The sequence below is a fragment of the Dendropsophus ebraccatus genome, chromosome 13, assembly GCF_027789765.1.
Source record: "Dendropsophus ebraccatus isolate aDenEbr1 chromosome 13, aDenEbr1.pat, whole genome shotgun sequence".
In the NCBI taxonomy this organism is placed as follows: Eukaryota; Metazoa; Chordata; class Amphibia; order Anura; family Hylidae; genus Dendropsophus; species Dendropsophus ebraccatus.
The window spans coordinates 73,492,823-73,507,886 of record NC_091466.1 but is presented as its reverse complement, the minus strand read 5'-3'; the positions used below and the strand labels follow the sequence as shown (position 1 = coordinate 73,507,886).

General features: G+C 43.7%; 1 protein-coding gene across 1 annotated transcript in view; it reads left to right on the top strand.

Annotated features, from left to right (window-relative positions):
* Nucleotides 1-14,956, top strand: part of ZFYVE1 (zinc finger FYVE-type containing 1) — a 33,325-nt gene extending 18,369 nt beyond the window's left edge. The window contains exons 3-11 of the mRNA XM_069950091.1: nucleotides 552-766; nucleotides 4,086-4,192; nucleotides 6,608-6,716; nucleotides 7,366-7,463; nucleotides 7,562-7,679; nucleotides 8,887-9,057; nucleotides 9,712-9,895; nucleotides 10,638-10,748; nucleotides 12,149-14,956. Coding sequence (XP_069806192.1) covers nucleotides 552-766; nucleotides 4,086-4,192; nucleotides 6,608-6,716; nucleotides 7,366-7,463; nucleotides 7,562-7,679; nucleotides 8,887-9,057; nucleotides 9,712-9,895; nucleotides 10,638-10,748; nucleotides 12,149-12,381 — 1,346 coding nt within the window. The 3' untranslated portion in view covers nucleotides 12,382-14,956. The remainder of the gene's footprint in view (nucleotides 1-551; nucleotides 767-4,085; nucleotides 4,193-6,607; nucleotides 6,717-7,365; nucleotides 7,464-7,561; nucleotides 7,680-8,886; nucleotides 9,058-9,711; nucleotides 9,896-10,637; nucleotides 10,749-12,148) is intronic.
* The last annotated feature ends 108 nt before the right edge of the window (nucleotides 14,957-15,064 follow it).

Below are 15,064 nucleotides of genomic sequence, written 5' to 3'. Positions count from 1 at the left end.
TATGGGCATGTTATCCCAGCACCTGCTCCTGGGACTCCGGAGTGATGGTGGTGTTAAATGGGAGGTTAACATAGGGGAAGGGGGAGTTGACCCCTCCATTTTCTGCCTTCAACCCCCTTTGCAACAACTCTCTTGTACTGCTGGAGGCCCAGGAGAGCAACACGGCTCTGTATACTCTGATCTGTATAATCTGATCCTTACATATAACTAATACAGCTATAAGGACCAGTTAACACAGAGTAAAACTGGCGAATTTCCTCCGGCTCCTTGTCTTACGGACAGTCTATGGGAGGTCTCGCACCTCTTCTCTCCACGCCGAGGAATTGACATGTCAATTCTTCCGAGAGGAGAGAGAGGAGGCGCGCGAGCCCTCCCATAGACTGTATGACACGGAGGCTAGCGGAATTCTGCCAGTTTTACTCTGTGTGAGCTGGCCCTTAATCCCTCAGACCTAGCTTTTAAACCAATGATCATCTAGGCGGGGAGGTTGTTACCTTGTGCCAGTTGCCATACATATTACATTTACTTTCTTTTTCATATGCTTCTTGCAGAAAAGGCCTCTGAGATCCCAGAGAAGGTCATCCAGGACCGCTTCCGTAGGCTCGGCCGTTTCCCAGAAGCCTTCAGCTCCATACATTATAAAGGAACTCGCACCTACAACCCACCCACCGACTTCTCAGGCCTTAGACGTTCAGTTGAGCAGCAGCTGGAGAACAACACCACACGGTCTTCCCGTCACCCTGGGGTCATCTACAAGGCTTTAAAGGTAACTCCTTCCCGATAGTAGCCGGTAACCGATGACTATTATTGCTGTGGTCATAAATGCCCAAGTTGTAGCATATGGCAAACAAATCCTATTTTTTAGTTTTCTTGCTCTTTTTCTGGACATCTTAGTCAGTGTGGCTGTAGTCCAAAGCTGCTGGACTGGACTGCATTGTCCTCTGACAATAGCTGTGACTATTAGGCCACACTGACATAGTACAGCAAAAAACTATCATTCAGCTGTGTTTCATTGCTAAACTTCTATTTATTGTTACGTGCTAGAGATGAACAAACACAAACCCAAGTGTGCGGCATTTGATTACCGGTGGCTGAAGAAGTTGGAAGTTCCCCAGTGCTCGGGAATAGACCCACCCCGTGCTTGGGAATAGACGCCGAGCATGGGGTCGGTATATTCCCGAGCACCAGCCGTGCACAAAGCACTGGAGACTTGCCCGCCCGCCCCCAGTGTGATGATCTCTCCTTCCCTTTGTGATGCGGCTCCATTAGAATCAATGGAGCAGCGTCACAGAGGGGAGATGGTCACACTGGAGGAGGGCGGTCCCGTCTCCAGTGCTTAATGCACGGCTGGTGCTCGGGGAATAGAGCAGTAGGAAGCGGGTGTTGGTAAAAAGAAAAAGACCGAGGCACCAGCATCCCCATGCCAGCCTGTTTCCTAGTGGTACATTCACTGTCTAACATGCCTGATCCTCGTCTTTCCCACTTTCAGCTGTCTGAACCAAGTGGTAAGTCCAGACTGAAAAACATAAAAGTTAAAGTTTATGCATTAAAATGTTCGAATGTAATTTTTAAAATTATTATTTTTTTTTTACGTAACCCCGCTGGCGCAGTGATCACAGTGGCGCTGTACTTTTTTCAAAATGCTGCCCAGTTCCTGCGCTGTTTGCGTCTTGTGCACCTGCCTAGCTTAATGCACTGGAGGCGGGCCTGACGACCCCAAGGGGACGATATCCTCTCTCCCTGTTGATTGTAATGGAGGAGCTTCGCTGAGGAGAGGGGATATTGTTATACTGGGGGTGTCAGACCCACATCCAGTGCATAGAGATGGTGCACAAGATAAGCACAGGAACCAGGATCTCTCAAAAAAATTACATTCGCTTTAAAGAAAGTGGGGGAAAAAAACAAAAAAGAGATCATTTAGCCTGCGAATGGTAACACCAACTACTATACGTATACTAGGGTAGTAAGAAAAAAATCACAACTGCAATCATCATTGTAAAGAGCAGCAGTAATGTATTCAGCTGTGTAATGGACAATACATTTGCGTCTCTCCATATCCAGAGGAGATAATACGGGTAATGCATGTATACAACATTTATGTAGACCACCTTATGCATACGAGTAATGTACCATTAGGGTACAAACCCACTTGACGTATTTGCTGCGTGAATCAGTCTTAAAAATAAGCAGGCAAAACGCAGGTTGGCTTTATACAATTGTTCTGTGTTAAAATACGCAATTGCGTATTTTTGAAGCGTGAAGCTACATGCGTTTTTTGCACAGATTGTTAACAACTGATGCTTTGCTAACAACAAGCTTCATGCTTCAAAAATACGCAATTGCGTATTTTAACACAGAACAATCGTATAAAGCCAACCTGCGTTTTGCCTGCTTATTTTTAAGACTGATTCACGCAGCAAATACGTCAAGTGGGTTTGTACCCTTATGGTGCGTTCACACCTACAGGATCTGCAGCAGATTTTCTGCAGCAGATTTCATTTAAATAACTGAACACAGCATCAAATCTGCTGCAGATCCTGTAGGTGTGAACGCACCCTAACAGAATAATTATTTATTTAACCTAAAAACCACTGCAGCTTGAGTCCTATGGAGTGGATGGCGTACAGTGTGTGGAGTGGATGGCATACAGTGTGTGGAGTGGATGGAGTACAGTGTGTGGAGTGGATGGAGTACAGTGTGTGGAGTGGATGGAGTACAGTGTGTGGAGTGGATGGAGTACAGTGTGTGGAGTGGATGGAGTACAGTGTGTGGAGTGGATGGAGTACAGGGTGTGGAGTGGATGGAGTACAGGGTGTGGAGTGGATGGAGTACAGGGTGTGGAGTGGATGGAGTACAGGGTGTGGAGTGGATGGAGTACAGGGTGTGGAGTGGATGGAGTACAATGTGTGGAGTGGATGGAGTACAGTGTGTGGAGTACAGTGTGTGGAGTGGATGGAGTACAATGTGTGGAGTGGATGGAGTACAATGTGTGGAGTGGATGGAGTACAGTATGGAGTGGATGGAGTACAGTGGATGCGTACTAGTACTACAGTGCAGTTTTCTCTTTTTCCTGTTGGAGACACGTGGCTGCCTGAGCTAAGTGGGGCAAATGGGATAAATATTTGTCAGCCATCAATATCTGATCAGTGTTGATGTAATAGCGATTAGCTGCTGCACCTTCATATACAGAGAACAAAGCAGGAAGCAGACAGCTCCGTACACTGTGTAGTGGATGTAATGGGTTACTGCAGCTTCCATTAAAGTGAATAAGAGCTGAGCTGCAGTTACCCATCGCTGCCACTACACAATGCCTGGAGCTGTCTGCTTCCTCCTCTGCTCTGTATACGCGGCTGCTTCAGCTCTGTTAAACCATTGTAGGTGATGCCGGGTACTAGATGCTGTCAGATCACATATGAATGAGAAAGCCAGGGTTGTTTAACATGCTTGCTAATTCTCTCGATATTTTTAGATGGTGAATTGAATCAGTTCTCCTGGATTCTGTCCATTTTTTTCTTTGTATTATATTTTCTACCAGCCCTTAAAGGGGTACTCCAGCAAAAAAAAATAAAAAAAAATTCAAATCAACTGGTGTCAAAAAGTGCCAGAGATTTGTAATTTACTTATATTAAAAAAATCTCAAGTCTTCCAGTACTTATGAACTGTATGTCCTGCAGGAAGGGGTGTCTTATTTCCAGTCTGACACAGTGCTCTCTGCTGCCACCCCTGTCCATGTCAGGAACTGTCCAGAGCAGGAGCAAATCCCCCATAGAAAACCTCTCCTGCTCTCCAGACTGGAAATAAGATGCCACTTCCTGCAAGGCATACAGCAGATGATAAGTACTGGAAGATTTGAGAATTTTTTTTTTTTTTAAATTGAAGTAAATTACAAATCTCTGGCACTTTCTTGATTTGAAAGTATTTGTTTTTTTTGCTGGAGTAACCGTTTAATACTTGCTCATGTGTGTTCTGTAAATGGGGCGTTCATTACGAAACACTAGTTAGATAATATCTGAGCACGTGTCACATTTTATCACCTAAGCTAGTGTCTACATATATTACACCTATGGGATTGTGTTGTGTTCCAGGCATTGAGTGATCGCTTTAGTGGTGAAATACCTGATGACCAAATGACACATAGTTGTTTCTTCCCGGACGAGTATTTTACCTGCTCCGCCCTGTGCCTCAGCTGTGGGTAAGTGTGTCCGTAGCATTTATGCTATCTGCCTTTGGACGACAAAAATTTTTTTTTTGCTGTAGTGATGCAATGTTAAAGGAGAAGTCCAGCGAAAATTTTTATGAAAGTATTGTATTGCCGCCAAAAAGTTAGACACACCCCCAATATACATTTATTATGGGAAATGCACATAAAGTACTTTTTTTCCTTGCACTCACTACTGCATTAAGACTTCCTGGATAACATGGTGATGTCACTCCCTGGATAACATGGTGATGTCACTTCCTGGATAATATGGTGATGTCACGACCCGACTCCCAGAGCTGTGCGGGCTGTGGCTGCTGGAGAGGATGATGGCAGGGGGACACTGAGCATCCCCCTGCCATCATCCTCTCCAGCAGCCACAGCCCGCACAGCTCTGGGAGTCAGGTTGTGACATCACCATGTTATCCAGGAAGTGACATCACCATGTTATCCAGGAAGTGACATCACCATGTTATCCAGGAAGTGACATCACCATGTTATCCAGGAAGTGACATCACCATGTTATCCAGGAAGTGACATCACCATGTTATCCAGGAAGTGACATCACCATGTTATCCAGGAAGTGACATTAACATGTTATCCAGGAAGTGACATCACCATGTTTATCCAGGAAGTGACATCACCATGTTATCCAGGAAGTGACATCACCATGTTATCCAGGAAGTGACATCACCATGTTATCCAGGAAGTGAAGCCATGATGCAGTAGTAAGTGCAGGGAAAAAGGCACTTTATAAGCATTTCCCGTAATAAGTGTATATTGGGGATTTGTATAACTTTTGGGGGACAACACAACACTTAAATAAAAACTTTTGCCGGACTTCTCCTTTAATAATTCTAATTTGTCTGTATCTGTTTTCAGGTCTATTGCATAACAGGACATATAGATAGGGGGATGTTTAGGTGGGACCACCAAATTTTTTTTTAGGGTTTTGACAGTGATGATGTATTCTGTTCTCCCATCCCTGAGACCCAAAGCAGATACCAGAATCCTGCAGTCCCCTCATTTGTCTCTAGTAACAGACAGAGCAGGACAAATGACAGGAAGATAGGGCGGGGCTTAGCATGTGCTATGTGCAGGAGAGAAAGCCTGGGCTGTATACCTGCAAGGTGAGAGGCCCTGTCTGCTAATGATGATCAACATTGTTCCTTAGAGGTAAATCAAGGCTTCCCTCTCATCTGTAACTACCCATATTAAAGCAATCCAATCATCCCAATTTTGGCCAATAAAGTAAAAACACAGCAAACATTACCCAAAAACATACTTTAATAATTTCCTGCACCATATGCTACTTACCTGTAAAGTAGGCTTCAGGCGGTGTTCCCACCTGAACCAGTAACGGCTGGCGGGAAATTGTCTGTCATCCCACCTCTCTGCCTGTGATTACCAGTGTAGGAGCCTGCAGCGTCACAGAGGAAGATGTGGGGCGGCTTCATAGTGACCCTGCAGGTGTACTCAGGCTGGGTTTTTGCAGTCAGCCAGGTTTTTGTGTACGCTGAAGAAAAATTGTTCGTCGACCGTGCATCACTATGTGTAATAGCTGTGTGTACCGGCGAACCATTGAATAAACTGTTATACATTACCTCTCCACCCTCCCGGTCTCCTCCTGCCCTATGCTTGCTTCCCGGCTGTAGCTTCAATTTGGTCCTTGAGCTGACAGGCCGCTCAGCCAATCACTGGTCACAGCAGTTCCGTCCCATGATTGGCTGAGCGGCCTGTCAGCTCAGAGACTGCTTTGATGCTGCAGCTGTGGCAGAGGGCAGAAGGAGACTGGGAGGGTGGAGAGGTAATGTATAACAGTTTAGGGCAAGGTCTGCACGGACATCGCTAACAATGTCTGCACATCCCTTGCTAAACAATTGTTGCAAGAAAGACAATTGTGGTCAGCGCCCAGTCTTTAGAGATTCATGCCTTCTCGTGTAGCCTTATGCATATGGAGCCCCTGGATTACCGGGGTATCCGTGACTGTTCTCTTTTAAGAATACACACAATAAAATGTAAACTTTGTAATAGGCTCAGAAAGGGTATGTTCACACTTGGCAAAGCAGTCAGAATTCTGCGGCGGAGCTTCCCGCTGCGGAATCCTATCTACCTCAGTGTCACACAGTGTCTCTATGGAAGGGTCGGGCGCCTCCACTCCAGCCGCACTCTGCTTAAAGGATTGACTTGTCAATTCTTTAAGCTGAGAGTGACTTAAGCGAAGGCGCCCGACCCTCCCATAGAGACACTGTGTGACAGTGAGCCGGGCGGGATTCAGCAGTGGGGAACTCCGACGCAGAATTTCACTTGTTTTGCTCAGTGTGAATGGGCCTTTAACCAGTACCCTTTAATTTCTGCCTGTTATTGAGTGTTCTAGTTACCGCCGTCTGACTCTGATCTGTTCTCTAGAGCAGGATGTAAGAACAGCATGAATCACTGCAAGGAAGGAGTGCCTCACGAAGCATCAAGACGCTGCAGATACTCCCACCAGTTTGACAATAGAGTGTTTACTTGTAAGGTGAGAGTGCAGGGTAATCTCTATGTGGCTGTGGCCCTAGTGATGTCATCCTGTCCCACAAAGGTGATCGGCAGAGGTTCCTTGTCCGTTCATGTGTCTTAACACTTTGGACATGAATTTTAACATTTAGCGACTACCAAGTAGCAGAATTCATCAACTTCATAGACTTGGCTGCACTGCCGGGATGGCCGCTGTAGCAAATACATGTAAAATTCTGCACAGTGGAAAGGATTTCTTTACACAATGATGGTACTAACATTACCTTGTCAATAACATTCCTACCTATTGGGGGAGGGGGTCACAAACTTTTAATAGCGGAGTTGAACCTCTGGGAGCCTAAAATCTATGGTTGGCTATATAAAACTAGACCATTGAAAATGGCAGAGCACTTGACAGTCATTGGCGATCCTGCATAGGCGACTGTGAGCACTACTACTATGGAGACTGGCGGTATAGGAAAGGGGTATTGTACATTATGTGACACCACTGAAGTATAATATGGTCTTTTATGCTTATGTCAAGGATTTTTTCATTTTAATAGTATCCCTGCATGCTACACTCTTATTGCCATCTAAAGTGATAGAAATCTTGATGGAAAGCCAATGTATTTTTTACATTGAATTCAAATATTGGTATTCTACTTTCCCAGACTTGCTATGAAAGTGGGAGAGAGATGAATGTGGTACCTAAAACCTCCGCATCCACAGATTCCCCTTGGTTGGGCCTTGCCAAGTATGCCTGGTCTGGGTAAGTCATGTATTGTGCCTGTATACAGGATTGTACGCAGTTCTTCATTGAGATGGCGGCTTTTCCTACTAGTAGCTGTTTCTTGTCTCTTCATGTAGATACGTGATTGAGTGTCCATACTGCGGGGTCATCTATCGCAGTCGCCAGTACTGGTTTGGAAATCAGGATCCAGTTGATACCATTGTGCGCACCGAGATTCAACACGTCTGGCCAGATGTAAGTGATTTTTTTTTTTTTTTCAATTTTTATGAGCCATTCCCTTTAAGTTGCATCTACGGAAGACCTTACATTTTTTGGATAGATGTCCAGCCAGGAAAGAAGAATATGCGGATAACCGTTTCCGTTTTTTTTTTTTTTTTTTTTTTGAGACTACATGGCTATGTTCTGGCTGTAGGTAGCGTTAAACATGACCGTTCAAAGCGCCCAAATCTCACAGAATAAAGGTCCTTTTAGAGCTAAACATTTCTCAGACGCCTATTGCTGCAAACAAGTGCCGGTCAGCGTTCGTTTGCAGTGCCGGTACAAGGCGCAAATTGAGTGGCCGGGCTGCACATAGGATTCCTGTATCGTTTGTGTGAGGTAAACTGACAGCACGGATATACGACTATCCATGCTGCCAGTTTTCAGACGGCAATCACATTAGCAGTACATACTTACCATCAGCACTGCTGTGTGATCCGGCATCTTCAGCATCCTGATAGTGTCACAGATGCATCCTGCTTTCAAGCCGCTGTATCTCCCGCTGTCAATCATTTTGGAGGAGCGGAGGGCGGCTTGAAAATATGGCTGGAAAGCGGGGCGGGAGCAGAACACATTTGGTTCTCTGTTAGAAAGAATGTGAAGATGCCGGATCACACAGCAGCACTGATGGTAAGTATGCACTGCTGATTTGTTTGGCATCTGGAAACTGGCAGCACTGATATGCATATCTGTGCTGTCAGTTTACCTTTTGCTATTGGCCACACATTTGTTGTTTACAAAGGCAGAGGTGCGCCTGATAGTGATAAACTTTGATGCCAACTCTGAAGATACAATCAGCTGAGGATCAGGCGTTTTCCCACTCCTCTGCTGATCGCTGCCACTTTTTACATATGCGATTATCAGCTGAATGAGGGTCTCTAGGAAGGCTCATTACCAATAATCGGCCTGTGTAAGCCGATTCCAGTACTATCTAGAGATCGCGGGGTCGACACTCAGTCGTTGACTGATCAAAATTTTTTACATGAACACTTTAGCTACTGAACGTCTTTAGCTAGCAGCTCTGTTTTTCTTGCATTTTTAATATCTAAAGTGAAAAGCTTACCATAACCCCGGCCTTCTCACCTGGTTGTAGCGATATGACGCTGCATATGAAAGAGAAATGTTAATTCAGTGGCCATTTTCTTAGGATGTAACCTTCATTGACTTTCTTACATTCCTCTAGTCTGATGGATTCCTAAAGGATAACAACAATGCAGCACAGCGTCTTCTGGATGGTATGAACTTCATGGCCCAGTCTGTGACCGAACTAAGTATTGGACCCACAAAAGCGGTGACATCATGGTTGACTGATCAGATCGCCCCGGCCTACTGGAAACCCAACTCCCAAATTCTGGTATGAATAAGAGGATTCGGCTTGTTATTTTCTTATGCATGCTTCCTGAAGAAACCCTTTAAATGCAGTCTGTCTTTGAAGGGAATCTGTCAGCACCCAGGCCTTACCTGAGGTGCTGACAGTGTGCTGTAGCTGGCAGTCCCCTTGTGAGCATAGTACCTTTTGGTAATATGTTTCTACAGTGAATAATACACAATCTCACGTCTGCCACTATAATGAAGAGTCAAAGAGGAGTTGTGGCCCAGCGTTGTTCCTCCCCTTCGTGAATAATCTCTGCTGCCCAGACTCCTGCCTGCTCAACTCTCAGCTAGTGTCTCCAAATTTTTATGTTAATATCGTCACAGTTCAACGTGATTAAAGGGAGTTATCTTATATAGGAAAAACCTGACCGCTATCTTGCAGAAGAGGTACCACTCTAGTCTCCAGTTCAGTTTGGGTTTTGTAATTAAGCTCCATTCACTTCAATGGGACTGAGCTGCAAAACCTGCACCAAAACTGGTGCTGTTTCTGGAAGATAGTGGCCATGTTTTTTTTAAATCCCGGACAACCTAAATAGTAAAGTGATAGCATACTGCTAGAAGGTGCTATCATTTTGTGATATACAGTGGATTTCCTATTTATCTAATCTAGTTACATTGTTGTTTGCTTTTATAGGAATGTACGAAATGCAGAATCCCTTTTAAAGATAATGACACTAAACACCACTGCCGGGCCTGCGGAGAGGGCTTCTGTGACAGCTGCTCATCTAAAAGCCGCCCAGTGCCTGAACGAGGGTGGGGTCTGTCTCCAGTGCGAGTATGTGACTGCTGCTATGACATGAGAGGAACAAACATTGGTGGTAAGACCGTCACTACCTGTCCATTCAGAATGGAGAGCCGCATTGCTTTAGCATACAGAATCTAATAGATGGAGACAATATACAGCACTTGAGTGAGCATTGCTTACTTAAAGGGGTTATCCAGGCTTAGAAACCTGGCCGTTGTCTCCAGTTTGGGTGCAGGCTTTGCATCTCAGTTCTGTTGAAGTGAATGGAGCTTAATTGCAAAACTACACCTGACCTGGAGACAATAGTAGTGCTGTTAATGGAAAAAGACGGACAGGTTTTTCTAAGCCTGGACAACCCCTTTAAGTGCCTGAACTTTACCTTTTTAAGTCCATAAAAAAATGTGTCTTCTGCATAAAGTTGTGACAAGTGAAACTCTTGAGAAGACAGGTGTCCATGTTCCTTGCAAAGTGAACTTTACCAATAAAGCATCCACAGTAGAGCAGCGGGGATACCTGTCAATATAATAGGTGCCCCCGCTTTGTTAGGTGATGTTATAGTCTCTAGTCTGTTCCCCTGGCACCCTGTTCATATGCCCAGATGTGGTTGTAACGTCTTTGGAATAAAATAAGGGTTTGTTTATTCAGAAGCTAGATGTCTAATAACATAGACGACATAGTTGTGAGGACACAGTCTGTGACTAGTTCCCCAATGGTGCCGGCGTGTAGTATAAAGGACAAATATAAAGCATTGTGCGGATTGCATCATAACATTTGCCATTGAATTCTCTGGTTGACTGCTTTTTATTTGCCCTCAGTTGTGGATGGTGGTGAAGATGATGAAGGAGGTACTGTTATTGCCAGAAAAGTGGGTGAAGCTGTACAGAACACATTAGGAGCAGTGGCAACAGCTATTGACATCCCTTTAGGTAAGAAGTTATCCTATGAATTGGAATGGAGTTTGATTTGGACAATTGTAAAGATGCTCATACACATTGGGGAAATGCTGAAGCCACTGATTATTGGTGGCATCAGCCGACTATCTAGTGTGTATACGATCCACCAGACTCTCACTGGACAGGTGGGTGTTTTAGGGGTCGGGTAGGGGATGATCCAACATGTTGGATTTCATAGGATTTCATCAGGTGTTGCACATGAACAGAACGACGGCGGTGTGGGGAAGCCGGTGCTGCCCGGTTCCTGTGCACAGCGCTAGTCTATTACCAAACTTTGGCCTTGGCTGAATCACAGGAGCCGGGCTGGCCCACCCCTAGTGGGAGGAAACCCCTGTTCCTCTGACGCGGCTCTATTACAATCAATGGATGAGTGCATCAGCTTGGGCCAATATAGACCTTCAATAGACTGGCCCCATGTGCGGGAAACTGCGCTGGTGTCGGTCTATTCATGTGCAACACTTAAAGCGAATGTACCTGATGCTTAGTCCCTCTCCTCCCAATTTCTGTTGTACTGTCTATGTTGTGATACTGCCCATTTAAAGGGAACCTGTCACCCCTGCAACCCAGGTGTATACCAAAACCTCTACGCAGAGGGAAATAAACCATAAAGAACCAACAGGGTGGAGTATAAAAATTCTGATTCAATTCAACATCAATATATTATGTAAAAAAGAACCCAAGGGATGAGCACCTTCTTGTGCATTTACACAGAGAGATTTATCTGACAGATTTTTAAAGCCAAAGCCAGGAATGGATTTGAGAAGAGGAGAATTCTCAGTCTTTCCTTTACGACCTGTTCCCTGTTTATAGTCTGTTCCTGGCTTTGGCTTTTAAGATCTGTCAGATAAACCTCTGTGTAAATGCACTATAAGGGTGGGTTCATAGTACGGAATTATCGCGGACAATGTCAGCGGAATTCAGCAGTATGTCCGCGTGCAAGGCCGCGTGCCTTTCCGCCAGCTCCATAGGCACCATTCTATGGGCTGGCGTATTCCGCTATCCGCCGAAAGAAGTGACATGTCACTTCTTTCGACGGATAGCTGAATACGCCGGCCCATAAAACAGGCGACGGAATTCCGCGGAGTTTATCCGCGAGAATTCTGTAGTGTGAACCCACCCTAACAGTCTGCCTGGAAAAAACATCAATGTATGGAGCCAGAGCCAAGAAACCAGCCGTAGAAAAAAGTAAGAATGAAGGAAGAGGAGACGGGACAGGGAGAGCGAGAAAGTGTAGGGACGGCCAGTAAAACCATAAAACCATGTCCTATAATATTGAGCTTGGGGTACAGTCAGATCCTCCATGCTCTTCTCCTGAGATCCTCTAGGTAAATTTTACAATAATTCCACTTTTCTTTTTACCTCTCTAATATTAGGACTAATGAAAGATGCAGCAAGACCTACGTACTGGATCCCAGACCATGAGATCACACATTGCTTCAACTGCAAGAAAGAATTCAACATCAAACTCTCCAAACACCATTGTCGGGCCTGTGGACAAGGCTTCTGCGGTGACTGTTCTAGCGACAAGAGACCAGTTCCTTCCCGGGGTTGGGATCATCCTGTTCGTGTGTGTGTTAACTGCAATAAGAAACCCGGCGACCTATAACCATACTTCACCACCGTGTTTCACAACTCAGTACCTACTCAGGGCTAGATAATAATGGAACCTATCTTTATCTGTAGGCCTCTTTAGCAGTGCATGTTCTGACCTATCAGCTGTGGTCTCATCATCATCCTCCTCCTTATTATTACCATCATATTAAACAAGATGGCACCACACATGGTGAGACTGAGAAGCGTATACTCTGCACTTTGTAACGTTGGAATAAAAATCAACTTCGTATGCACCTTGTTGCTCCATCACGCTAGGACTTTTTTCTTTTTTCTTCTTCTTAATCTCTGGATTTCTGCCTCCCGGAATTTTTTTTTTTTCAGCACCTTGCCATAAGAAGAAGAGTTCTACTACTTAAGACTGTGTGTATGTAAGTTAATTTATATGTGAAAATCTGATTTATTTTTTTTTCTTTTTTCACTATAAAGATCACTTCACCTTTAATATAAGCATGGGTCATTCTGAGTTGCTGCGAACCAGGTTTTAACCCAATGTCAAATTTTTTATTTTTTAGACAATTAAGTGATTCTATAGTTTCGGCCTTTCCCAATATGTCTGATGAATGTGACTCACTAATAGAATGCTACTTCTTAAGAACCGTATAAATTTTCCTTTTTAAGAAAAATAATTTTAGATATGTATTGTATTTTTGGTGTCCACCAGCCTCCCTGGTGATGTAGGGTAGGTAACACTTGGTTCCCTGGTGGGCTAGAGTAGTGAAGAGGGTAAGACATCTCCAGCGATCTGACGAGACAGCTTGATCTATGTGATCAGCTTTCCCCTTCTACAGATCAGCGCAGGGATACATGGGATTGTACAGCTGTGCATAAGCTACACAGTTTACTTTAAATTGTCTGTCGTTTAAATTTATTTTATTTTTTTTGCAGAAATCAATAGTCCAGGCGATTTTAATAAACTTTGTAATTGGGTTTATTAGCTGAAAAATGCATTTTTATCATGAAAAAGCAGTTTGAAGCTCTCTCATGGTTCTCTCATGGAGAGGGGAGGGGTGGAGGGAGATGAGGCACCAAAACAGGACAACAAAGAGTTAATCACTGGCTATCTCCTCTGAAGTCAGCACTGACCTCTCAATACCGGCATTCATGCAGCTCCTGCTGTGTAATCCTTTGTTCTCTGCTGACTACTAATCTCCCTCCTCCCCTCTCCATTGGTTACACAGGGTTTGACTGATGTAAAAGAGTCAAGATTTCCTGATAATGAGCAGTGAATGAGAGAGGAGGGAGGGACCTGGGGAAAGTCTTTGAATGCAGATAATGGCATATTTGCCTAATAAACCCAATTACAAAGTTTCTTAAAATCTGCAAAAAAAAAATAAAAAAAAAATATGACTGACACTTTAAGGCTCAGTTCACACTGAAATTTTCCCCAACCACAAAGACGTGGTGGGTGGGACATTTATCAAGGGTGTTGATGCATTTTTTTTAATCTGCCTGTTTTGGGTATTCTCCCCAAAATTCCCATATTCTGGGATTTGCGCCCAATTTGTTGTTTGTGCAGTTTAGAAAAAAAAAAATTGCACAAACAGGTGCAGCCCTATGTCTGGTCAGTAGCAGGTGAATTTTTTGCTATTTATTCTGCAATTATTTTTATTCACAAATTAATATTTGTTATAATTCTTCTGTTTGGCTGGGTAAAAAAAAACAAACAAATACTCTGTAGAAAAATTGCACATTTTATACTCCATAGTAAATGTCCCCCCCAAGGTGTATGGAGGGTGAGAATATTATTATATTTTCAAATTATCAGTTGGTAGCAAAATACCCGGAAATTCGATCTGGCAATATTTATCTGATCAGTATATTTACTGCCTGGGTGAAAAAAAAAAATTCCCCAACATGTTTCACCGCATAATGTGGCATCTTCAGGGGTAATGGATAAGCATTGTCCCAGTATGGTGAAATAAGTGACACCACTTGTTTCAAGAGTATTAGCCCTACTGGAAGGGTCTAATTTTTTGTCCGTGACCCTACTTAAAAATGTGGTTCAACGTGGCAGAAATTGGAGGCTAGCCTCGGAATTAATGCCATGTGTTGAACAGCATACGCCAAGTACAAGGCTGAGGAGTGCCACTTTGCTTGAGAATCCCATGACTGTGGGCATCATGGCAAGAAGCAGAGTGTATTTCTCCATGCCTGCACGTATTACATTAGTAATGAGAGAGGTTTAACCTATAGCATTAGCCGAATGACCTGTACAATCCCTGGAAAAATGATGAGATTCTCCGGAAAGGATTTGTTCTGATAAATGTTATTCTGAATGAATGTCTCCCTATGCTTATGTCACAAGACCCCTATATAAACCCCTCATTGACTGCTTCTATAAAAGGTGTATATTCCTGATATTTAATTACCAAGAATGTAATCCTCTAAAAAAAAAAAATTATATATATATATTCTATACCTATGTTTTATTATTTGTACTGTTGTCTACTTTAAGAGGGGGGAAACCTGCATCACAGTATTCCTTTCTGTTATGAGTGATTGAATTGTTGCTTGATTTTAATTTATTGTCTGCCCTATGATAAAATATACAGGACAAGTAACTGTTAGTGCCTTTCTGCAAGTTTGTTAAAGAAAATAGCATTTTCCTCTCGGCTCTTTTTCTCGGTGGTACGTCATAAATGAGGTAACTGATTTGTCTTTATATTTCATATATT